Genomic DNA, 25,095 nt, shown 5'->3' with positions numbered 1-25,095 from the left:
CCTGAACACCCCCGCTCCCTACCTCTTCCCAACCCTTCCTTATTCACTGTGTGCCAGCCCCATGGCCCTCCTCCAACATTGCCGGGCACAGTCCTGCCTCAGGGCCTTTGCACTGGCCAAGCCCCGTGCCCCAGGACTCTACATAGCTTCTTCCCTCACCTCTTTGCCTGACTCTCACTGTCAGAGAGCTCTTCTTGACCTCTCTATTTGCCCACCCTGGCACTCTCTGGCCCCTTCCCCACTTTAATATTTTGCCATTTCACATACTGTCCATTTTCTGATTTACTTATTTTCTGTCTCATCCCTCCCTCTCCCCTCTGTGAGCACATAGGGCAGGGGTGGGCATCTGCCCTATTTACTGCAGGGACCGCAGTGCTCAGGACAGGGCCTGACACACAGGAGGCCCTTGGGAAATGTTTGTTGAGTGAACGGATGGATAAATGAGGATCGGTGCCCAGCCCGACCCAGGACCCTGTGGCTGGGTGGAGGTCCCAGTGAGCCAGGCTGGGGGATTGCAGGATACATACTGCAGCAGGGCTTTGGTTTTGCGTGTGGGGTCGTCGGGCCGGAAGTTCTTGTACTCCTCCACCTCCTTCTCCAGAGATAGCAACTGGCTCTGCAGCTTGCTGCGCAAGGTCGGCAGGGACTCCCGGATGTGGTTTGTCAGTTGCTGTAGGAGAGAGGCCAGAGGTCAGAGGTCAGTGTAGTCATGAGGAAGGGGCAGGCCCGCTCTGCCCACCGAGGGCCATGCCACAATGGCCTCTGAGCCCAGCACCCTGCTCACAGCCTCAAGAGAAAGCTGGAGACTCGAGAGAACATCCAGCTGGAGTCACACTTGTGCCATGGGGCAGGGAGAGGCGGCACAAGGCCGTCCACAGCAGTGACACACTGCAAACAGCCCGCAGGGCCTCTGTAGCACCGACCAGCTAGGGTGCTCACGCCATGGAAGACACGCAACCGTGTGCAACGACTGGGCAGAACGGCGTGTGCTGACCCAGAACAGCCACCCACCAGCGCCGCTCAGTGAAAAGCCCAGGAGGCCACCGCAGGACCACGGACTGAAGGACCGACTGACAGGCGACCGTCCACGCTGACTGCAGGACACCAGGTGGGTGTGCAGGCATGGGGATGGGCCTGACAAACTAAGTTGGACACGACTCCCCAAAAAAGATACAGAATGGATGCATGAAGTGCTCCCTCTGTGAAACAGAGTAAGAACATGTTTTCATTTGCAGAAATAGAGAGAGGGAAGCTTCACAGGAAACAAATGCAGAAGGAAAGGGCAGAACGGAGCAGGGGGCCAGGAAGGAGACCTTTCACCGCAGCCCCCTTCCTTCCACTGCTCTGCTTTTGCATCATGTGGTTTTATTAGTCACATATTTTAAAAGGAGACAGCACTGCAAAAAAGGCCAGGGCAAAATGAATCTCAAGAGGTGTCCTTAGAGAAAAAGCCAGGTACAGAATAGTGGGTAAACACCTTACTGCCCAGGTAGGAATGAAAGGCGGGAAGGAGGGAAGGGGCGATACAGATACTTTGGCCCTCCAGGCCCCGAGTGTCTCTAGAAGGAAGTCCAGGAAATGATGCCACTCGCACCTCTGGGGAAGGGACCCATCATGGGATGGGAGGAAGTGGAACATTCACTAAATTTGGGCCATATGCATTCACTTTTTTCTTTTTTAACTAGTATGGAGGTGGGGGAGGGAAAGAGAGGGAAAAGAAAAGGAAAGAGGAGGGCAGGGAAAGGGAGAAGGGAAGGAAGGGCAAAACAAAAGCCACAAAATCAGCTAATACCCCAAAAGCTAAAACCTGCATTTTGTTGCCATCTGACCTACAACAGTAAAGAAGTTACAAAGTGTCCATCAAGCTAGACATAGGGCTGAAGGAGCATCATACTCTGTGGTATGAATCCGGGCTAGTGACCAGTGGCCTAAGCAGGCCCCCCGCCCCGCCCCGCCCCCCCCCCCCCCCCCGTGGGAGCGGAAGGTCTCTAAAGGTCAGGAGCCATGCTACATGCTCTGCAGACCACTGTGGTTTCCAACAGCAACCTAGAGCATTACAGCAACTCCAAGTAACTCCTGGGGAAACGGAGGGGTGGAAGGACAACTGCTCCAGGAAGCACCTGATATGGAGCCAGGCCCCCAGGAGGCCAGCGGGGCTGCAGGCCCTCAGAGGAGGCTGCAGCGACCTGCAGGGGATTTTACTTCCAGGGAGTTTTACTTCCCGTCCCATTCCTCCACGCCGCTGCCCAGGCAGACGTGCTTCCTTTCCTGGAGGGCCCCTCCTACTGGACACTTCCTTCCCTCTTTGCTCCCCTAAGCTGGAGCCCGCTCTCTTCCTGGCACCCATCACTACCGAACACTTGATCAAGCATTTATCTGGTGACTTGTTCCAAGTCTGTTCCCCCATTAGAAATCTGCCTTCCCAGAGGACAGGGTCCTGCTCTCATGTTGCCACTGTGTCCTCAGGGTATACATGAAGGAATGACTCTTAGATTGTAGCTCTGAGACCCTGCCACCATCCAGGAAGCTGCCATCAAGTATCAAGGAGGGAATGTCTTGCAACCCCAGACAGGCAAATCAGGACAGTCCGTAAGGACAAGCACTGCCTGTTACACTGTGGCTACATAAACCCCCATCAGGGACGTTGAGTAAATCAGCACATATGCAAAATGATGTTATTAACGGCTGCCTTTCATTGACTAGAAGAGGAGAGGCCATCCCAGTGGCCTCCAAAGTGAGACTGGTTAAACAGATTGGGGCCCATGTGCTTAGGAAACACTACACAGCCACAGCAGACAGAGGAGGGCTCTTCCTGCAGGAACAGAGCTCCAGGAGAAACTAACTGCTGAGTAGAAAAAAGCAAGGGCGGCATCCATGACTGTGTCATCATTTATGGTAAGAGTGTGATTCGCAAAAGTCCTTTTTGCTTTTATGGACAGAAAAAAAGTTGTGTAGTACTAACAGTGGTGCCCTGTGGGTTGGACAGAGGCACTTCACTGTACACTTTTTATACTGGTTTTGTTTAGGAACCCTGTGACTATATATACACACACACACAAATAGCGAGAGAAAAATAGTGAAATGCTGGAGTTATTGACGTTTGGTACGTCCTGCATTTCACGCAGCGTCTGCACTGAGCACTTAGCAGACGCCAGCCTGAGGGGGCGGGGATGGTGATGATTCCCGATTGATGGATAAGGGAGGGCGGCTTGGAGAGGGTGGGCCCCTGGTCCAGGGCTACTGGGTCAGAAGCTGACCTGGGCTTTTTTTGGACCCAAGAGGGTCAGGCTCTGAAGTCTTCCCACTTAGCAACTATCTGCTATTACTAGCTGCTCTGCTTTGGTGCAGGCCAGGTGTTCATAACCCAGGTCACCAACCTCAGGAACTGTATGCAAACTTCTGGATATGTGACTAAATCATTACAATGATAATTAAAATAATAGAAATAGAAATAATAATAGCAAGGGTAATAACATTACTGGTACCAACTTACTCTTCATTAGGCCCTGAATCAAAAGTGGATTGAACCCATTCTGCTAAAACAAGAACTGCTCTAGACCAAGGCCAGTGCCATCGTGGACGATAGCTATTGTGCAGTGTACAGCATGCACAACTGTACAAAACCACTGCCCTACCTGATTCAGAGTCTTCTGTAGGTGTGGAGTGCCCATGCGGTCAGCCATGTGCCGGTAGGCTGGGTGGGAGAGGAAGAACTTCCTCTCGGCCGCCAGCGCCGCGCGAATGTCTTTCTTGCCCTCGATGTCCTTCTGGCTGCGGTTCACCACACCAATGTAGCCTATGGGGAGAGAGGGTCAGGGTAGAGGCACTGCCAGGGGGGCCAAAGTGCCCAGGTGCCCACTGCAGCCCAGGCACACAGGGCCAAGCAAGGTGCAGGTGAAGACGTGGATTCTATCCTACAGGTCACTGACAGTCACAGGCTGTACGTATTACTTAGAAAAAAATACAGAGAATGCAAATACCGGGCAATCGAAAAGCAACGTTAAGTGTCTTCAGGAAGATTACATCACATCCAGCCTGGTTTGAGGGGGGTAGATAGAGACAAGCTTTGGAGAAGCTGAAAGCCACAAACTGAGCTTTAAAGATAGGTAAGAAAAACGTCTCAAAAAGTACAATTTGGGGACAGCTAATTTTGACAGACATTAAAACCTATTCTAAAGCTATTATACTGCAAAAGATTGGGTACATTGGGGTATGTAAGTCCAGAGAGATGAATGGAACAGAAAGTCCAAAACCACCCAGCAGCAGGTGGGCGCTAACAGCTAACACTTCCAACTCTGGAGGAGGGAAGCTGGATTATTCAATGGTTGCTGCTGGCAAAACTGGGTGCTTCCCAAAATTGATTCTTGAGGGATCATAGATTTACACATAAAATATGAAACTACAGAAGTATTGGGAAAAAACATGGGTGAGTTTTAAAAATGTATTTATATTAAAATACTCTGAATGAAACATCTTAACAGCTAACCATGAGTACATGAGAAATGGGACTTGGGGAAATGGGTTGAGAGAGTGTCTCCTCAATTGAGAACCTTCAGTATTATTTTGGAATTTTTTTTCCAAATGTAAGAAACTATATTTTTCAGGCTAAAAATGCCAGTGTGAAGAAAAGATCTGTACTATTTGGACACAAAGAATAGATAGACAAAAACATAAAAAGGAAGAGAAAAAAGACAGGGGAAGCAGGATGGTTGGTGTTCAAATTGCCAGAACCGCCAGGAGCCCCCGGGCGTGGGCATGATGCACCGAGCGCTACGGGTGTACGAATGGGTGTCATGGGAAATAATGAAGTCAGCCTACTGGTAGGTGCTCAATAAACAGAGGCAGTTATTCACTGTTATTAATATAATTAAAGTTGGAAAAGTAGACTGGGGATAGGTGGCAAAAGGCCTGTTCTCTCAGCAGTGGGGGTCTTTCAACGTTTCTCTTGGGAAGAAGGGGAGTGGCACCTGCTGAGTCTTGTGAAGACCTGACTGCTTTTTGTCCACTCCATATTTGTCAGTATGTCCACTTTACAGATGGGGGAACCAAGGCACGCCCAGAGAGGATCACAGAAAGGATCAGTAGATCCCAGATCTGAACCTAGATCCATGGGAAGCCCAAAGTTTCCAATCACCTGTGTCATCGTGAGCAGAAGGAAGCAGCTGGGGCAGAGCGAGGCATCTGGCTTGGGTTTTGGTTCCTCTAAAGGTGCCAGGGGTCTGAGTCTTTCATAAGCCAAGAAAAGGATACGGGGCGGCCGGATGGCTCAGTTGGTTAGAGCACGTGCTCTTAACAGGTTGTCAGTTCAATTCCCACATGGGCCAGTGAGCTGCGCCCTCCACAACTAGATTGAACACAACTAGCTGCTGGTGAGCTGCTGGTGGGCAGCTGGATGGCTCAGTTGGTTAAAGCCTGAGCTCTCAACAACAAGATTGCCAATTCAATTCCCACATGGGATGGTGGGCTGCGCCCCCAACAACTAAGATTGAAAACAGCGACTGGACTTGGAGCTGAGCTGTGCCCTCTACAACTAGACTGAAGGACAACAACTTGACTTAGAGCTGATGGGCCCTGGAAAAACACACTGTCCTCAATATTCCCCAATAAAATAAAATAAAAGATAAAATAAAATTGGAATGCCCTAAATATTAAAAAAAAAAAAAAAAAAAAAAAAAAAAGAAAGAAAAGGATCCAGCTGGAGGGATTGTGAAAGCCACAGGACAAAGGAGAAAGCTGAAAGAGAGCCTGAGGTCGTAAGTCAAGAGGAAGCATATAAGTGAACGGAGACAGGAAGAGCCACTTTCCTGGAAACAAACAGGAAGGCAGAGGAGGCAGAGACAGTGAGTAAGGATGAAGGAAGGTGAGGAGGTTCATGTCATCTGGCAGCAATGCTGAGCCCCACTAATATCCCTCGGAGTCTAAGATGGTGGCCTGAGACGTGTGTGAGGGAGCATGGGGGCAAATGGGATCTGCTTCCCTCTTCAGCACTGACCCTTCCTTCCTAAACCTCTGACATCAATTTGCTCTTCAGCCTCTGATCCTTGCAACCAAGCAGGTTTTTGGGTTTTGTCCCTAACTACATTCTGTCCTGATCTGCAGCCACCCCATGTCACTTAGTGTCTCAGCAGTGCTGAGGGAAGGTGGCAATCAAGGTCTGAATGTTTCCCCCATGCCTATACCAGATATTGCAGAGGGAAACTCCGGGAGCAAAAGATAAGACCTAAATGGTGCTGGCAAGGTACGAGAGCCAGAAGGTGCCCACAGCTGAGAGCTGATCCCAGAGGGCAGGAATGGGAAAGGAAGGAATGTAATTAGGGAAGAAATGGCCTAAAAAAAAACAAAGACCTAGATGGACAGTCAACACTACGCCACAGTGAAAATCCATAACCAACCTAAGTGTCCAACAAATGGGGAATAAGTAAGAAACAGCCAACACACCTCCATATAAGGGAATCCATAGGACCTTTTGAAATCGTCTTGATGAAATCAAAGATGTTGAATTCATCTTTGAATTCAACATCTTTGAATTCATCTTTGAATTCCCTGTTGTGGGAAAATGTTCTGCTATTCTGCTATGTGAAATGGAAAATCAAGTCACAAAGCAGCACGGTGCTGGAGGGCTGGCGTTCAAAACCAGCTCTGCCACTTGCTAGCCGTGAGAGCTGGAGCAAGAGATTTAGCCTCTCTTTGCCTCAGCTTCTTCATCCATAAAGTGGGAATGAGAATAGAGCCATCGTGTTGGTTATCAGAATGAAGTGGGCTCTTACACATCAAGAGCTTAGAACAGTGCCTGGTAAATACCAGACACTTAATAAATAAATGTTTGCTATTCTCATTTTTTGGAAAGGAAAATACTTAGGGGACCCGTCCAAAGATCTGAACCTGAAACTGAGCCTAATCAGGCCTCTGTCTAGATCTAATTAGCAGTTTACATGGACCTACCATTGGCCAAACCCCGAGTGTGGGATGTGATCTGGTTTCTTCCACAAATGAATGTTATAGAAAAAACAAAGGGCCTGGGAGGGGGAACTGTTCAAACAGAAACTTAGGTATTTATGTGTAAAATGATATGATGCCTAGGATTTGCTTTATAATCCCCCAGGAAGACAATGACAACAGAAGGTAAGGACATGCGGGGGATTCAAGATGAGCTGTGTGTTGATAACCACTGAGGCTGAGTCCATAGGGGCTTCTTGCACTTCTTTACTTTCAAGAATGTTGAAAAATGTTCATAATACAGTGGTACCTCGGTTTTCGAATGTCTCCGTCGACGAATATTTCGGTTTATGAATGCCGTAAATTTTATGGGTCTATGGTATCAATAGATAGTAGAATTCATGCTAAATTTGAAGTTTTCGGGGTTGATTTTAAAGGTCTGGAAGGCATTAATCCATTTTGCATTACTTTCTATGGGGAAGACCACGAACGGTCTTCCGGAACGGATTACGTTAAAAAAACCGAGATTAAAAAGAATAAACAAACAAAAACCCGCGATACCACTGTAGTAAGTATGAAAATTAATAAAAGTTACAAATTCTGGGAAACTTTTTGGAAGGAGAGCCACAAAGTGGTAACTAGTGACTATCTAAAAAATCATAAACAGCTGACCCTTGAACAACTCGGTAGTTAGGGATCCCGACCTCCAGTGCAGTCAACAATCCACATAAAACTGTAGCTGGCCCTTTGCAGAGCAGGTTCCCAACCAGAGTTGACCCTTGAACACGGGTTTGGACCGCATGGGTCAACTGAACTGTGGTCATTTGAACTGTGTGGGTCAACGGAAAAAATCCATATGTAATTGGACCCACGCAGTTCAAACCTGTGTTATTCAAGGATGAACTTTATTTGTTTTCCCATGTTCCCCAAATGAGCGGTGTTAACTGTGTAATTGAAAAATGAATGTATACAATCAGGAACAAAAAGACATGTATGTTCACTCAGAAAAAAAGGAGTTAGAAAAGCTGGGAAACAGGTGACAGGGGAATGTATCTGGGAGCACTTGCCAAGGTCTCAATAACGAGAACAAGAAAAACAAATTTTGTTCACAAAAAGCAGGGGTGCACCAGCTCTTCTGCTCAACCCCACCTATCTTCCCTGCCCTCCTGTGGCCCTTTGGCCCCCCAGGTCTCCCTTCCCTGGCCCTGTGGCCTCCCACTGCCCCACCCTATGGCCCCACCTCGTGGCCCCCAGACCCCACCAAGCCACACCTCTTCTCAAGGGGAGCAGCTTGTTCTCCAAGATGTCCCTGGCATCGGTGCCCTCGTCCATCAGGTCGAGCTTGGTGATGACGCCAATGGTCCGCAGGCCTGAAAGAGCCCAGAGGTCAAGGGCGCCATGAGGAAGGAGCCCCAGGCCACCATGGGCCCAACCGAGCCCCCCAACTTCCAGGCTGTGCGACCTGGCACAAGCCGTAATGTCACCTGCCTGAACACCAGTTTTCCTCATGTCAAATGAAGACAGTAACAGCACCAATCTCAGGAGGTTAGCCATAACAATAAACCTGGCACGGCAGGTTTTAGTAAAGCATGGCAAATGTTTCATTAATAAACCCTAGCCACCGTCATCGTCATTCGTATGATCAGTGACCGCATCTTACGGCTGCAGCATCAGGGGAAACCTCATCACACTTGCGGGTCAGAGGCGCCATGCTGTGCTCTCTGTGTGCAAAGTCCCAACAGAAAGTGCAAACCATGGTGACTGTTTCTAGGGTAACCTTTCACCTGAATGGCCAAAATTCCACTCTGGACGCCATCTATTGAATTCCACTCCTCCCCAGGTCACCCAGAATCCAGAGGGCCCTCCTAGCAAAGCCTGACACGTGTCGGGATTGAGGGAGGCCCAGGGAGATCTCCGGTAGGTGCTAACTTGGGCAATTAGAGGATGACAGCATGCCCTCCCTGGGGCCCCTGCCTGCTCCCATTCTGCTGTGAGGTTGGGAGCTGGCATCACCTCTTCAGAGGCCACAGGTGTGCATATGCACAAAGCTCATGCCTGGTGGGGAGGGGAGAGGCAGAGCAAGGTAAAGAGATGTGACGGGGGAGGGGATCTGTGGGTATCAACTCTATTGGAAATGTCCAATGTCACCAGAACATTGTTTATTAGAGACCTGAAACAACCCAAATGGTCGAAAACAAACAAGGCAACAATGGGGCGCCTGGTGGATGGCTGTGTATATACGTCCCTATGGTAATAGGAATGCATGCACACATCACAGAAAAATAAATGAAGATCATCCCATTTTAAAAATGTGCGTTTAAATGGAAGAACAAACTTTGAAAGGATATCTGCCAAGTGTGGTCACCAGTATCTCTGCAGGGGGAGAGGGGCTGTCACTTTCTGGGTTCTATATTCTACAATGGTGACATTTTTTGAGTAGTAATTATGAATACTTTTACACTTGATCTTAGCCAAAAGGCCGAGAAGCGATTATGAATACTTTTAAAGGCAGAAAAACACTTTTTTAAGGAAGAATGCCAGCATCAAGTTCACAAATGGTGCTCAACGATATTCAATCAGATTTTCTCACCACCTGATCAATCCTCTGCAGCGTCTCTGTCACAGTCACACCCCATTTGGTAGGACCAGACTGTGGGGATAGGGAGGCTGTCGGCAGGGGTGGGCCCTCCTGGGAAAGTGTGCCTGGGATGACTTTGGGGGGTGGTGGAGCCAGCACAGCCGGTCCCCCACAGAACAAAGACGCTTAACACACAGCCCTAGACTTTGAAGAGCTTGCAGTCCAGGGAGGGAAAGGGTCATCGGCAGCCACCCAACACTGATCACCCCCTGGACGTGACTCAGAGCTAGAAACTGGGGAGCGTGAGCCACAGGCCCCGTCTCCCCCAGCTCCTTGCTGGTTCCCGACTCCCTCGAAACCACTATGGAATCAGGCAGTTGGAGGACATTTTGTAAAATGTATTTCAGTCTGTATCACACTCCTTTAAACCTCCGACACTCTCAGAATCCAGCCAGGTCCCACGGTGGCCCACGAGGACATGGCCCTGGCCACAGCCCCGCTCTCCCCTCCCCAACCCTCCCTTCAGTTCACTACTCCAGCCACCCAGGCCTCCTTGCTGTGTCTGGGGCACCCAGGCTCAAATCACACCCAGCCTATTTGGTATCCACTGTCCATTTTCCTGGGTTTTGCCTCTTTTTATTCTTCTGGTCTTGCCTAAAACCTCACATCTTTACAGACCCCTGACCCCTCCCACCCCAGGCACTCTCAAAGGGTTCTATTTTATTCCAGCACTGTCCTCTACCAGAAATTATCCTACTTGCTTATTTCCTTGTTGGATTCTGTCTTCCCCATTGGAATAGCACCCAGTGGCCGGGACCCTGTCAATTTTGTCCCCTGCAGGGTTCCTAAGGCCTAACAGAGCCTGGCACAGCAGGTGCTTAACTGAGATTTATTGAATAAATAGCCACTGGAAAAGTTTGACCCAGTACAATGTTAAAAGGGGCAACAAATTGGGAGGTGTGAAATGTCTATTACATTGTTTTGTACACCTGAAACTTAAAAAAACAAACAAAAACAACTTACACGATTTCCGTAAATAATGTTAATAAATTCTTGCATAAAGGAAAAAAACAAAGTTTCACCCGAATGGCCTGAGCCCGAGATGCCACAGTCGTCCCCACTGCTCTCTGTTGCCCCAACTGGCTTCATTAACTCGTCATTCTTTCATCTCCCCTTCCGGCCCTGAGCAGTGATGGAGACATCTCTGTCTTCTCAACAACCCTGCAGGTGGGGAATGCTACTCCCATCTGGGGAGAAAGGGGACCAAGCCTCGGGAGGGTAAATAACTTCTAGAGGTGGGATTTGGATTTGCACCTGGGCTCTTCCCATTTCCCTAAACTAGCTTTCAGTGCAGGCGAAGTGGGGACCACCTTGTCCGAGGAGGACTGCCCAACTGCCACACAACGGCCTCCCAGGGGACGCCCTCCAGCACCACGGGTCCGCATGGGAAATGCCATGTCCCAGATGGCCTTTTCCTAGAGAGGCGAAGTGCCGAAGAGAATGCCAATGACTTGGAATTAAAGATGCTGGACAAGTGGCAATGCTCCGAGGCACCTGGAAGAGGGAGCTGCTGCTGCTGCTGTGAGGTTTGACGGTTACCTTGGGGGTCAACCTCCTTGGCCATCTTGAGGGCGTCCGAGTTGGCCAGGTCCATGTTGGCAGGGGTGACGGCAAGGATGAGGCTGCTTTCCCGGCTGATGAACTGCAGGATCATGTCCTTGATCTGGTACTCAATGTCTGGGGGCTGGTCCCCCACGGGCACCTTGGTGATGCCTGGGAGGTCGATGAGGGTCAGGTTCAACACTGGGAGGGAAACCAGAGGGAAGGTCATCAGAGCCTGGGGAGGGGAGGCACACACAGCCACTGCAGCCACTCAGCCCATTTCCCCAAAGGCCAGGTGGTCAGGCCTCAGCATTCCTCCTGCAGCAACAACTGGATCACCACTTTTGATCCAGTAACTTCCCTCCTAGGATCCTATCCTACAGACACCCTCTATCCACTCTATTTCAGTGATGGTTTTAAATGAGGACATCTGCATTTGCAGACCGGAATCCTTTTGAATGGCTAAATTAATTCAGCACAAAGATTCAGCCAATACCAAGACTCCATTAAAAACAAAAAGATGACACTCTGATTAAAAAAACACACTCCGAGATGCATTCATACAAAAAGCAGGAATAAATCATTTTTATATAATGCTACAATTTAATATACGTGGTGAAACAGACATATATGATAAACACATGTATATATTCAGAAATGCTTACATATGTAATAAACACATGTATATATTCAGAAATGCTTACATATGCATTATCATTTGAAGAACATGAAAAATATTTGTAATATTGGGGGCCAGGGTAGGTTTTTGCTCCATATTCTTTTGTAATTTTTTAATACGAGTCATGTGTAGGGATCATTTATTCAAAAACAAATTTTAAAACTCATCGCAAGGAACCCACACTGAGGAGTTAAGAGTCTGCTGGAATATTCCCCAAGCGCTGTCTGAGCTGGCGATCTGTGCTCTGGGCCAGAGGCTGTATGTGGCCAGAGGCTGCTGTATAAATGAAGCACTTTTAAAATCAGGACATTCTGCAGAGAAATCTGTCCTTCTGGATCCTCCTGAGAAACAGAAATCCTGGCTACCTTGGGCTGGTTTCACTAGCCACTATGTGCCATCATCACCTGGGAGTCAAGTGGTTGTCTGCCTCTTTAAAGGACCACACAAAACTGGCAGTTAGAAAATAGCCACAGGGATGTAAAGTACAGCAAAGGGAATCTGGTCAATAATAATCATAGTCAACAACAATAACCATGTACGGTGTCAGGTGGGTACTATACTTATGAGGGGATCACTTCATAAGTTATATAAACGCCTAACCACTGTGCTGCACATTGAAAAATAATAAAATATGGACTGTCAACCGTAATTGAACACAATTTAAAACAAACAAAAGGAGAAGCATACAGCTGCAGTTTGTCCCGGTCCCCACGGCTTCCAACAGTCTGCCTGGCATGCCATTTTTCTTAGAGCTGAGATCAATTTCTCAGTGCCACGTTCCTACCAAAAGTGGGAAGCTACAGGTCAAGAGGACAGTGTGTGTGTGAAGAAGATGGGGGGCACATGTTCTTTGGAATAGCGAGGCCAAGCCGACCTGTTAGCTTTCCTGAGCCCCCATGACAGGTTTGTGCCCGCGCTGCCTACCGTGTGGAGAGTACACCCGCAGGTTGATGGGAACTGGGGAGATGCCTTTGTTGGTCCCCGTGACCCTGTCGGTCTCCGCTTCGATCTCCTGTCGAACTTCATCAAAGTCTGTAAACTTTTTGGACTTGCAGTGCAAAAACTCGGCATATTCTGCAAAGGGAAAAAAGGTGCTCAAAAGGAGAAAGAGAAGTGGTCTTGCAGTAGGTGGGGAGCAGACAGCCTTGTGGAACAGGCGCTTTGCAAGCAGAGAAAGTGAAGAATCAGTTACAGTTGCTCTAGGAATCTGGGGAGCAATAGATTCCTCCTCGTGACAAGCATTTGAGGGGGGCACTCCTATAGACCGAGCCCCCTTCCCGTCCTCAGGGATTCCACAAGGAACAAAATTGGCAAAGATCCTGTCCCCATGGAACGGACATTCTCTTGAAGCATTTTGCAAAACTACACATGGTAATAGGTGTCAAAGAAAAAAAAATCAACAGGTGGATGTGACCAGCATTTATTCTTTTATTTATTTATTTATTTTTTCTATCCAGCATTTATTCTTTTTTGAGGAACAGAAGAGGAAACATCGGTATTCGTCACTCAGAACGTGGGTGATGTACATTTGATGAAACTTCTGCTGTAGTGTCATGTGTCACTGAGCCCTGAGTCGTGAGGTAGAACCTGCCTCGCTGTGGGTCACAGTCAAAAGAGACACAAGCTGCTATCCTAGTGGGATCTCAAGCCACCAGCGCAGCTGGCATATGTCCCTGGGACTCATCTGTCCTTCCCCAAGGCACTCACACAGTACCGGAACAGGGCACAACTGCTGGCCTCAGCAAAGCCTCTCGTTGCCCCTCCTCCCCTTCTGGCTATTCAAGTGGTCCCCCACCTAGACATGAACCGCTCGGAAGAAATACTTTCTAGGTAGGGCCTCCAGTCGATGTAAGAGATCTCTTCTGAGCCCAGGGTGTCTGAAAGCCATACTGATCCTGAGATAAAGGGAAATAAATCAGTGACTAAAGAGGCAAAGCTGGTCTTATCATTAGGCCAGAGTAATCCGAAGCACCAGTGTAAGATAAAGCAAGAAGAAAAATGCTCACTGTAGGATGTAGGTGCTGAGTTTACAGGTGTTTACGATACAAATTCCTCAACTTTTCCTTATGTTTGAACTTTCATAGTAAATATTGGAAACAAGGCTCAAAGATCACAGCTCCTGCAGTGATGCTAGAAAGAGGGAAGTCATGTGGCAAACAGCCTAAAGAACTGGACCACTGCAGAGATGCAAAGACGTGTAAAACCGTGCTCTTTCAAAAAGGGAAAACCTGGAAATCGTCTCAATGTCCACCAGGAGGAGACCTGGCTACATAAATCAGAGCACAGACATGCCATCAGCTGCCTCAAAAGAAAGGATGGTCATGGAAGCCTGCGACAGGGAAAGGCCAGGCAGGTCTAGAATCTCCACCCACAGGTGTTAACGAGACAGAAAGAAATGAGTGCAGGGAGGTTCGCCATCCATCACAATAACCTAACAAACTACCGTGTTTCCCCGAAAAGAAGACCAGGTCTTATATTAAGGTTTGCTCCAAAAGATGCTTTAGGGCTTATATTCAGGAGATGTCATCCTGAAAAATCATGCTAGGGCTTATTTTCCGGTTAGGTCTTAATTTTGGGGAAACACGGTATGGCCAACACTCAGCCCTTGCTCGCTCTGGCCAGGCCCAGCGTGTGGTCCCATGTGCTCCTTATGAGTGAGGACCTTAGCAGGCAGGCATCTCTGTGATGCCCATCAGATAAGGAAACTGAGGCCCAGAGCGGTGAAGTGACAGCCCAAGCTCAGTGGTGGAGCTGGGATTTGAAATTCAGATCATCTATGTCCAGGCAGTAGCTCCCAAGTCGCCTGGCCTTTCTGAGGCCACCTGCAGGCTCTTCCCCGCTGTGGCCAGCGTCAGGGGGACTCCAAGGACTCAGATCTCTGAGGACCTTGTCCAGCATGGGCACCAGCCACTCGACAGCAGAGGCAATGCCAGCTGGAGGATCCAGGATCACCCACCCCACCCCCATCAGCTGACCCAGGTCCCAAGGACAGTCATGCTGTCCCAAGGACAGCCCTCCACAAGGGCAAGAGGAAACATTTGGCTGCTCTTCCTGCAGCAGCCACCCCAAAATGGAACAGTCCTCCAATCCCTACAGCAAACCTCAGTTTTCTACCTGCTTAAACCCTGGGCTCAGCACCCCAAAGAGATCATCTCCCTTCCAGGAGGAGTGCAGGGGGGCGTGGGATGAGAAAGGGGTTGGGTGCCACGACATGGGCCCTCCCCCTGCAGATGTCTGCCCCGCCAGGCCTGCTGCCTAGAAGGCCCAGCCCCACCACCTCCTCTTTCAGGGACTGCCTGCCTGTCACCTCTTCCAGGGAGCCTTCCCTGACTCCACACCACCTGGCACCCCATCCTGCATCTTGGGCCTCCACCCCTGCAGAGCCAGGTCACTGTGGATCACGTTTATGGGACCAGAACCTGCCAGTTGTGGCTTCCCATACCCCAGTGAGTGCTGGCAGCCTCCTATCTGTGTGGGTGAAGGATATGCAGGAGACAGTGCTGGAAAGCTCTGCTTCTTCCTCAGCAGGTCAATGAGCAGCAGGAAGGTTCAGGAGCCAGCCAGGCCCATCCCGCATCACCTGCCTTCTTTACTAGCTTCCTTGTCACTTTGGAACCATGTGTTAAATTCCAGTTATACCAACATTAAAAAGCTTTCACCCAGCCTGCTTTCCCCCCATCTCACTGACCCTCTTAAAGCCAAACCTTGGCCCCCCTCTCCTCAAAACCCTCCATGGCTCCCACCTCACCCAAGTAAAAGCCAAAGTCTTTACTACATCCCACAGGGGACTACAAAATTTCCTTCCCCTCCAATTTCTGACCTCAACTCACTCCCGTCCAGCCATGCTGGTTTCCCGGCTCACACTCCAGGACTGCTCCTGCCTCAGGGCTCTTCTGTTTGCCTGCTGGCAAACTCATGGCTCAGTCACCTCATTCAGGTGTCACCTTCTCTGTGAGACCTGCCCTGGCCCACACCTCAGATGACAGAGCTCCCCGTTCAGTGTCTTATCCTTATGCTTTATCATCCTCCAAGCTCTAATATCATTTACCTTCTTATTCTGTGTATTTTCTCTGGTTCCCAGCTGGAACCAGAAAAGAAATCTGTGTTCATTCTGGTCCCTAGGGCTCCCTCTGGGCATGCAGTAGACGCTTAATAATTATATGCATGACTGAATGATTCTGTAAGAACATGGTCCCTACTTCAGCTTCTGTGAGGTGGCCCAGCACCTCCAAAGCCACCACGCTGGATATATAGGAGGCTGCATGGGGACGGGGTCTGGCGAGCCACCTGCTGTCTCTTCTCCTCCCTCCCTCCCTCCCTCCTTCCCCAAGCACTTACTACTTGAGGACATAGGCCCAGCCCCAGCCAGGTTCCTTGTCTGACGGGGAAGATGGACACTGCGCAGATGTGTCACAGCAGGTACGACAGAGACCCAACAAGCCAGGAACCGGGAGGGGTGGCCCACCCAACTCCAGCCCCAGCCCACCCCAAGATGATGGAGGAAGTAAGGGCGGGGATAGGCAGACAGCCCGTGCCCAAGCCATCTGTTTCATGGGCGACCTTTCCGCCGTCCTAAGGATGCTCGGGACCAGGGGGAGACTACAGAGCAGGGAGGGGGGCTGCCCACTGGCCAGCCTCACTTTCTGTACTTTGGTTTCCCTGTGAGGAAAATAAACACAGGAGAAACAGACAGGAGGGGTTAGCCTGGGCCCCCACAGCGCTGTACGTGCTTGGATACTGGAGACGATTTAACTACACCATCTCAGTAAGTCAGAGGCGGTCTTAGGACGAAGCCCCTAGCTTGCAATACCCGAACGGCTCCTTCTCAACTCATCCCCAGCAGACAAGGGCAAGCCCCTGCCCACTCTGCCTGGCCAGTCCCTGTTGCAGAGCTGCGCCTGTCAACGCCCAGCCGCAGTGTTTTCAAACCTTCTGTTTCTCATGTGCAGGTAACAAAGCCAGTCCCACCGGTCCCTGGTCCCTGCCACAGCATTTCGACAGCCACACAAACACCCCTGCACTCCTGGCAGACAAGCAAGCAGCTTCCCTGGAAGAAGGGGCAGCATGTGTACTCAGGCCTCAGGGCTCCGTGGGACTGCAGCACAGCTGGAATGAAGGAATAAAGCAGGCCCTCATCCAGAAGTCACACTGCCAAGCCTGAGGAGCCTGCGCCCTTGCCCACCACAGGGCTTCCCCCCTCAGCCCAACTGTGGGGTCAGTGAATGCACTTGCATTTATTTTCCAGAAGGAGGTTCTGCTCTCCCCACAGAATTTGTTCCCTGCCTCCTTCAGGTCTCGGCTCTAAATTCCTTGCTTGGGGAGGCCCACCCTGACCTCCTGATGCCAGCAGCACCCCTGCCTGGCACTGCTCACACTGATACACCATGTGTGTCCCCTGATAAAGCTGGAGTTCAGGAGAGGGACTGAGGGATTTGGTTTCAGTCATACTCTACCTAGTGTGTGGTACAGAGTAGCTGGTCAATAAAGTTTTATTGAACAGCCTATTACAAAGTATTAGGTGCTGTAGCCTGGGAAGATATCACCCCATGACTGCTAAGTGGGTCCCCCCTGTGCTAAACAGCTCATCCCCCAGCTTGGGCATCCCCTCGGCCTCTCAAGAAGGTGTTCTCAGAAGGGAGGTGACAAGTGCATACCACTGCCTTCTGGGGGTCAGGCTACCTGGGGCATGAGGAAGCACCCCCGTGACAGAGGCCATGCCCCAGACCTGGCTTTTGGACTCTCCTGTTTGAAAGGCGCTCAAGGAGACCCATAGGACTGAAAGCAAGGTAAGAAGATCACCCTCTCTACCCCAAACACAGACCAGGTCACATGCCTGCTGGCATTTCTTAAGAATTGTGAAATGTCTTGCTGGAACAACCTGACTTCAGCCCAACCCCGCAGCTCAGGCACCACGTGATGTAAGGAGCCGACAAGAAGAAAAGACGGAGGTGGGGTGCCTCGCCACACCCATCTATGGGGGCTTCAGGTGTCCCACAATGAAACGACACAGAACCCAGCGCTGAGACGACAGGAGAAAGCGATCAAACACAGCGCTGGGCCCACGGGGAGCCCACAAATAGCTTAGATGCTGGTCTAAAGGCACTTGCAAGGCTGCCTGGAGCCTCAGTGCTCTGCATGGAAGGGCTCTGCCCTGATCTTCATGGACAGATCCCATCCTCTCTCTGCTCAGAACCCAGCAAAGAGCAGAACCACCAGGACCACCCATGGCAGCCGGACACGGGGCCTGCCTTCCCCAAACCTGGCGCAGGCAGTTGTGCAGGTCTGGTTGACTTGGCCCGGGAGGAATTATGTGGGGCAGATTTGATCTCCAGGGACTTTTCAGAGCCTTTAGCCAACCAAGAAGGGACAAAGCACATGGCATCTCTGAAGTTCATTTGGTCCTCAAGCTCCCTCTGACTTGAGACAAGCAAACATGTCCCAGTCTAGGACACACTGCCACCCAGGGCCTGTGATTTACAGTAAGAAATATATTTGGTTTCCCTTCTTTCCTGGCACAGAGCTCCTAAAATTCTTGGCAAGTCCTAAGTGATAAGAGCCATAGAAGAGTCTAGATACTCGTAAGTCCCTTTCAACCACACCTGAGTTTGTATCGGGGGAACCAACCATGTGATTGGAGGGATGGCACTTTCCGCCTCACCCCCTGACCTCCTGGGGGTGGGGATTGAATCAACCACCGATGAGGAATGATTTAATCAATGGTGCCTACATGACGAAGCTTCCATAGTAACCTAGAAGAACAGGTCTGGAGAGCTTCCAGGCTGGTGAGCACCGGCAGCGCTGGGACAGGGCATGGAAGCTCCACCCCTTCCTCACGCCTTGCCCCACGCATCGCTTCCATCTGGCTGTTCCTGACTTATATCCACTCATAATAAACCAGTAATCTAATAAATAAAATGCTTCTCTGAATTCTGAGCCACTCTAGAAAGAAAATTAATTGAACCCGAGGAAGACGTCACTGGAACCTCCGATCTATAGCCAAGCTGGTCAGAGACACACGTGACAACCTGAACTTGCAATTGGTGCCTGAAGAGGGTTCTTGTGGCACCGAGCCCTTAACCTGTGGGACCTGACACTATCTCCAGGTAGGTAGAATCAGAACTGAGCTAAACTGTAGGACACCTGGTAAGTGTCTGCTTAAAATTAGGGTAAGTACTTGATGGTGTGGAAAAAGAAGACACACCGAGAAGGTGACAGCCCTGGCTGGCATCCTGACCAGCCCCCAGGCTGACCCCAGCCAGCTCCCAGCTTGGTTTCCTCATCAAGACACAAGGTCTATAGGCTTTACAGAAAGGACCCTGCCAGGGCCTGGCTCACAGGTAAAGGTGAAACACAGCCATTGATAATCCCACCCACAGAAGAGAAGGGGCACCCAGCCCCACTGGGGGGACAGCGCTGGACAAAGCTGATCAGTGCCCCTGCTCTTGTGGCACCGGAGTTGGAGCAGGGGGAGAAAGACCATTAAGAAAATAAAAGGACAGGATGATGTCACATAACACGGGCTGCATAGGAACTAAGGCAGCCGTGACTGGGGTGAGGGAGGGGGTCCCCCAGGGGAGCAGGAGGATGGCAGCGTGTGCCGGGCAGGGAGCACAGTGAACACGCGCACAGCCTGAGGATGAGAAGGGAGATTGTGGCTGCAGCTGGGGACCAGGGGCCAGCAAGGCCACATCAGGGACACAAAGCCACAAGGAGGAGGCCGGGAGCCAAGTCCTGACATCCCCTCTCTGGCTCCTGTGAGTACCAGCCAAGGTCAAGGCCAGGAGGGGAGGCCCAAGAGGCCCCGGTCATCTGCATCCACAGAAGAACAGTCCTAAGCACCCAGGGTTTATGAGGCCCAGGCGTTGTTCCCAAGGAGGAGCAGGATTCACCTGTGAGCCACCAAACTTCCTAGTGGCTGAGGTCTGAGGTAATTTTTAAACTAAACCAATGAAAAGTAATGTCTCACCAAGACCAGTCTGGAGGAAGAGAAGCTGGACGCCACTGGGCGTCCCAGGAGCCAGAGAGGAGTACTGAGCCCCAGCCTCAGGGCCACACCACACCACAGGGGGTGCCGGGGCTACAAGGGAGGCGCCATTGCCACCCCATTTTACAGATGAGGAAGCCAAGGCACAAGAGAGTGAAGCTACTTGTCCAAGGCCCCAGACAGTAAAGAGTGGCAGCCTGGCTCCAAGTCATGTCCCAGAGAGCCAGGGACACAAAAGTTCAATCTCTAGGAACAACATGGCCCCCGTAGCCCCTAGAGGGCAGCAGGAGCCCCAGCCATCACTGCATCCCACACTGCACTCAGCTTCCTCCCTCCAGTCAGTGGGGTGTCCCACCCCCCACCCACCTCCCTTAAGAGACCTGGAATGCCATGATCAGGTGGGGAAGGGGGAGTATGCAAGCCCATGTAGGACACCTGGCTCCTCTCCCCCACTTGTACCCCCACTCCAGCCCAACAGAATCAAACTCCATCTCCATGGCTGCCACCCTGTCCCTACCTGCCCCTGGGCACCTGATCCCTCCTCCTCCTAGGGGTACCTGCCCCTGCAGTGGTCTCTCTGGTCTCTTCTCCACCAGCAGCTAAAGGATCTGGTTAAGTCACACCTCAGCCTAAGGCCATACTCCCCAAGAGTGAGTTTAAGACCGGGCTTTCAAGATGACCCTCCCCTGTGCCCTCAGACAAGTGGCTTCAGCTCAGAAGCCTCAGTTCAGTCCTCTGTGAAGTGGGGATAACAAGAATAGAGGTTTCAGCATGAATCTGGGTCAGGCACTGGGCACATATGCGCCCGCAAGTTCCTGCCCTTGGTGTTCCCTGAAGGCTGTTGCTCATCATGTGCTTCTCCTCCCTCCCCACAGAAGGAATTTCAGTTCCTCCAAGAGGCCCCTGGGCCTGAGGCCTCATGGTCCTCACACATAGTGCTCTCTGCTGGGAAGGGCAGTCCCTCCTTCCCCGACAGACCCATTGCACTGTCAGCCTCAGCGCACACATCGCTTCCTCGGAAAAGCTCCCCAATGTCCCCACCTGCTGTGATGGAGTTAGTTGTCATCCCCCCACCACACAGGCTCCCATCTGATGAGGGCCAGGCCTGTGTGTCTCCTTCCTGGTCTGTCCCTAAGTCTCCCTTATCTGTCTCCAGGCACTAATGGGAGTGCCAGGAGGGCGGTGGCAGGTCCTGGTCCTGCTTCTCTAAGTGTCCCAGCCCGGGACCAGCCCATGGCACACAGTAAGTGCTCAGTAGACCAGTGCTGGGTGACAGCCACTATGGAGGTGAGGAGGGAGCCCTCCCACCATGACATGGTCCTGACCTTCCAGTGCAGGAAGCCAGCCAACCTGTTCTCCCAGCAAGCTGACCCCTAACAGGCTGGCAACAAGCACACCACAGCGGCTGGTACAGACCCCGCAGTGAGGGCCCCTGAGTGTGCCAGACACTGTTTTAAGGGTGTACCTATATTAAATAACATTGTCTTCATGGCAAGCAACCCACAAAGGCGGTGCTATTATTATCTCCACTGTCCAGACAGGAAACACGGCTGTGAGCAGCAGTCCTCCCTAGGGGCCAGCCAGCCAGTAAGCTGCAGAGCCAGGACTGGAATCTAGGCAATCTTAGCTCCCAGCCCCTACCCACCAGGGCAGAGGTTTCCCAGTGTGGCCAGGAGCCCGGAGCATCAGCACCACCAGGGAACTCATTCAAATGCAGATTATCACCCTTCTTCCCCATCAACTTGCAAACCGGAAGCAGAAACCCAACAAGCCAAGTCCCCTGAGGCTCTGATCCACAGACTGAAACCTGCAGCTCTAGGGCTGCTCGTTGCAGCACAGCTGATTGGACAGCTGAACCCACAGGAGGCAGCCCATTGGCTCGTCCATGGCCTATGACATGGCAGAGCTCACATAGAGGAGACACCCCGCCAATCCACTGCTGCCTCTCATTGGAGCCACGCCCTCCCACAGGTGGGTGGGGCGGAGTCAGAAGAAGAAGACAAGAGGACTAGACTGGGGCACAGCTGCAAAATCAGATCCCAGATCTGGTGCCAGCTTCTTAAAAAGGCAGATAACCTGGCCTGGCCTTAGTTTCCCCGTCCGTAAAATACGATTATATCAGCTGCTTTCTCAGTGTTGAACCGGCCAGGGCTGGCACTCCAGGTCAGTGGGGAAGCAGCACAGAGACCCTGAATGGAGACCTCCCGAGGGCTGTGGAGAGAAGAGAGGACCCACCACTGATGGCTCCCTTCTCTCTTCCACCTTCTCACCTGAGATGCTTTCCAAGGAGGCCTGAGTGGGTTTCAAGCTGGAAGACATGCCCATGTCAGGTCAGACTTACATGGGAAGAGCAGAAATAAACTGAGGCCACCCAGGGGAAGACAGAAAAAGAAATCTACATGTGGGCCATTCTTTATTCAACAGGAAGTTCTCTCCCAAAAGTCAATGTCATAATTAAAAAAGAAATGGCAGGGATGCTGCTCTAATGAACACAGGAAACATGGCAATGGAGTGTAGCATGGAATTGATCAGGGCATGTAAACCAGCCATGGAAGGCATTTGGGGGACAACTGGCAACCTGAGTATGGACTGGCCATGAGATAACGTGCAGGAATGATCACCTTTCTTGGGTGTGGTCTATGACTGCAGGAGAGTGACCTTATTGCAAGGGAAGGCACACTGAGGCATTATGGGTCGATGTCACAATGTCTGCTACTGACTTTGAAAGCATTCAGCAAAAACATGTTATTTGCAATACAGCAAGCACACATGGCACCTGGCAGCCTGTTCACGGCTGAGGACTCTTGGGGTGGGGGTGGGTGTTCAGTGAATTGTGCTTCAACTTCCCTGCACATGTGGAAAACGTGAATTCAAATCCAGCCATCAGAGACTCTATCATAAGCCCTCTGGCTCCTGCTGGACATGGTATCTACATTAGTTTCCTGCTACAGCTTCGACGCACCCCACTGTACCTGTTTTTGAGAAGATGAGCTGCAGAATGAGAGGCCGCCGGGTGACGATTCCTGAACCTCGGGGAAGGAAGTCCCTGTGGGAGGGGAAAGGGACAGAAATTACTCACGAGGCTGGTTTTGCAGGACAGGAAGTATGACCACACATGGTGGAGCAATCCCCTCTTGCAATTTGGGCGACCTCAGCAAAGACACCAACCCCAGCAGGGCACTGGGGAATACTCTGGCCTTGGAGGGTCCTGAGATCATAGGGGGTGGGGGACGGGAGGACTGGATGGGAGGTTGGTGGCAAATGGAACCATTTCCCCCAGCTGGCTATGCTCCAGCCCCAGCACAACCAAAGGGCGCTTTCCTTAACAAATATTTGAACCATCTCCCCCAGATTCCAAAGAGATTAGTATACATGTTTGAAATTAACAGAAGGCCATGTATACGATAGAAAGACTGAAAGGAAAAGTAGTTGATGACAAAATATGTGTTTTGTATCCCAAAAAAACAAACCAGCTATACAGGCAGGAAGAGGACAAGTGGTTGCCCAGGGGTAGAAAACAGAGACGAGGGAGCTTTCTGGGGTGACGAAAATATTTTAATACTGGACTGTGGCAATGTTTGCTAATATTTACTGTAAATTTACTAAAAGTCACTGCATTTGAAATGGGCAAATTTCCTAGCATGTAAGTGATCCCTCGATACAGCTTTTTAATAAAAAAAAATACCTGTTATGTATTTCTATACGGAAATACTACCTGCACCAATTTACACTAGTACGCGTGGACTCAGGCAGAGTGGGAAGACCGGAAGCCGCCCCGGACCAGTAAGAAAGGAAAGCAAAGGAGCAGGGATCAGGTAGGCACTGGAGCAGAAGCAGCATTTTCAGAGATTATTAAAGCTATGCAAAGGACCCTGTCATTTCATGTAAAGTGGAGAAAGAGTCTAGGCTCAGGGAATGTCAAACAAGGTTTGCACCCAGGTAAACGTCTGGATTATCTGAAATCTGTGCAGGACACAGAACAATTGGGACTCGACAGGTGTGTCTCATATGCACCAAGACAACAGTGTCCCTGGGTTCCTAGCATAGTGTCACTGGTGCCACCTCACTCCCCAGTACTGTGGCAACCATTGTCTCAGGGGGCACCCGACCCGTGTTGGGAACCCCATCTGGGACCCTGGAGGGCGCCAAAGGCGGCCCTCAGCTGGAGCAGGGCCTCAGCATCCCTGAGAATGTGCACACCCAGTGAGCAGAAGGAAGGAGGAAGTGGGAAGTGCACCTGCGCCACCACACTCTGCACAATGGAATCCGTGCCCCAGTACCCTGTGGGCTGTCCCACCACACTCATGCGGCGCCGCCCCCCGGCTGGGAGCAGGGACACAGCAGTGGCCACACAACATGTGGAACTGCAGCCCAGCCTGCAAAATGAGGGGCCTCCATAGGGGTGCTGGACGCAAGCAGCAAAGCGGGGCACTCGACTGGACAGGCCCACAAAGGGGTAAGGTGAGGGTGGTGCTGGCAGTCGTGATGAGAAGGCTGGTCGTCATTATTAGGGCGAGGCCACTCAATGGGGTTCAGGGGGTTATAACTGTGTGCACTTGTATAGGTGTGTGACTTGAAAAGACCCTTCTGGCTGCTGCAGGTATGAGAGTGGAGCCATGAGGCAGGGAGAATGCACCTGCGCTGTTCCAGGTGAGGAGGATGGGGCTGAACCCGGGGCAGGGGGTGGTAGGGACCCAAACAGCAGTGGACAGACACTGGATACAGTCAAGAGGAGTTTAAGAGATGAGCGCGGCCATGACCGGGGGCCAGGCTGGACTGAGAAGAACCATGGAGGGCGGGAAGGGCCAAAACAGAGGAAAGAACATCCACAGGACATGCACAAGCCCCTCTAGGATTAGGGGAGCCCAAAGCTCCTGGTGACATAGTCAACCTTCCACACCTACGCTGCTACCCATGCAACCTAGCTCCCGAGGGTGACGAAGACCCCACGGACTATGCCTGCCCTTCGAGAAGCATTTCATACCCACTTCACGCAGCGTGACACATTAAACTACCGACTCCCATTCTCCCATTTGGCAGATGAGGAGACTGAGGTGCAAAGAGGCAATGTGGCCTGGCCAAAGTCACACGCTCGCTCACACAAGTATGACTCATGCCTACAAAGCACGATGGAGGCGCTGGTGCACCACACCAGCATCCTGAGATGGACCACGTGAGACGTGGGGGTGGGGACAAAGAAGACCAGCCATGGGCGATAGAGGGCTTGGGGCTGGCATGGCCAAGAAAGGCCCCTCTGAGAAGGGAAAATGAGGGGCGAGCTACATGTAGGGGTGCGGTGGGCAGGGCAAGAGAAAC

The 25,095-nt window shown here is 51.1% G+C and overlaps 1 protein-coding gene across 21 annotated transcripts in view; it reads right to left on the bottom strand.

The window, feature by feature from the left end:
* DNM2 (dynamin 2) overlaps nt 1–25,095 on the bottom strand; it is a 79,844-nt gene that overhangs the window by 32,828 nt on the left and 21,921 nt on the right. For 20 of the 21 annotated variants that reach the window (XM_019744854.3, XM_019744848.3, XM_019744847.3 and 17 more), the window contains exons 2-7: nt 22,752–22,825; nt 12,720–12,869; nt 11,114–11,317; nt 8,208–8,306; nt 3,636–3,796; nt 528–670 (exon numbers count right to left, since the gene is read on the bottom strand). In XM_019744854.3, the coding sequence (XP_019600413.1) occupies nt 528–670; nt 3,636–3,796; nt 8,208–8,306; nt 11,114–11,317; nt 12,720–12,869; nt 22,752–22,825 (831 nt within the window). The remainder of the gene's footprint in view (nt 1–527; nt 671–3,635; nt 3,797–8,207; nt 8,307–11,113; nt 11,318–12,719; nt 12,870–22,751; nt 22,826–25,095) is intronic. The other variant, XM_074338181.2, reaches the window with a different exon arrangement.

Source organism: Rhinolophus sinicus, chromosome 15, assembly GCF_057876585.1.
Source record: "Rhinolophus sinicus isolate RSI-liver-muscle chromosome 15, RSI-T2T, whole genome shotgun sequence".
Taxonomy (NCBI): Eukaryota; Metazoa; Chordata; class Mammalia; order Chiroptera; family Rhinolophidae; genus Rhinolophus; species Rhinolophus sinicus.
The sequence above is the reverse complement of the archived record's forward strand: the minus strand, read 5'-3'. Positions and strand labels throughout refer to the sequence as shown.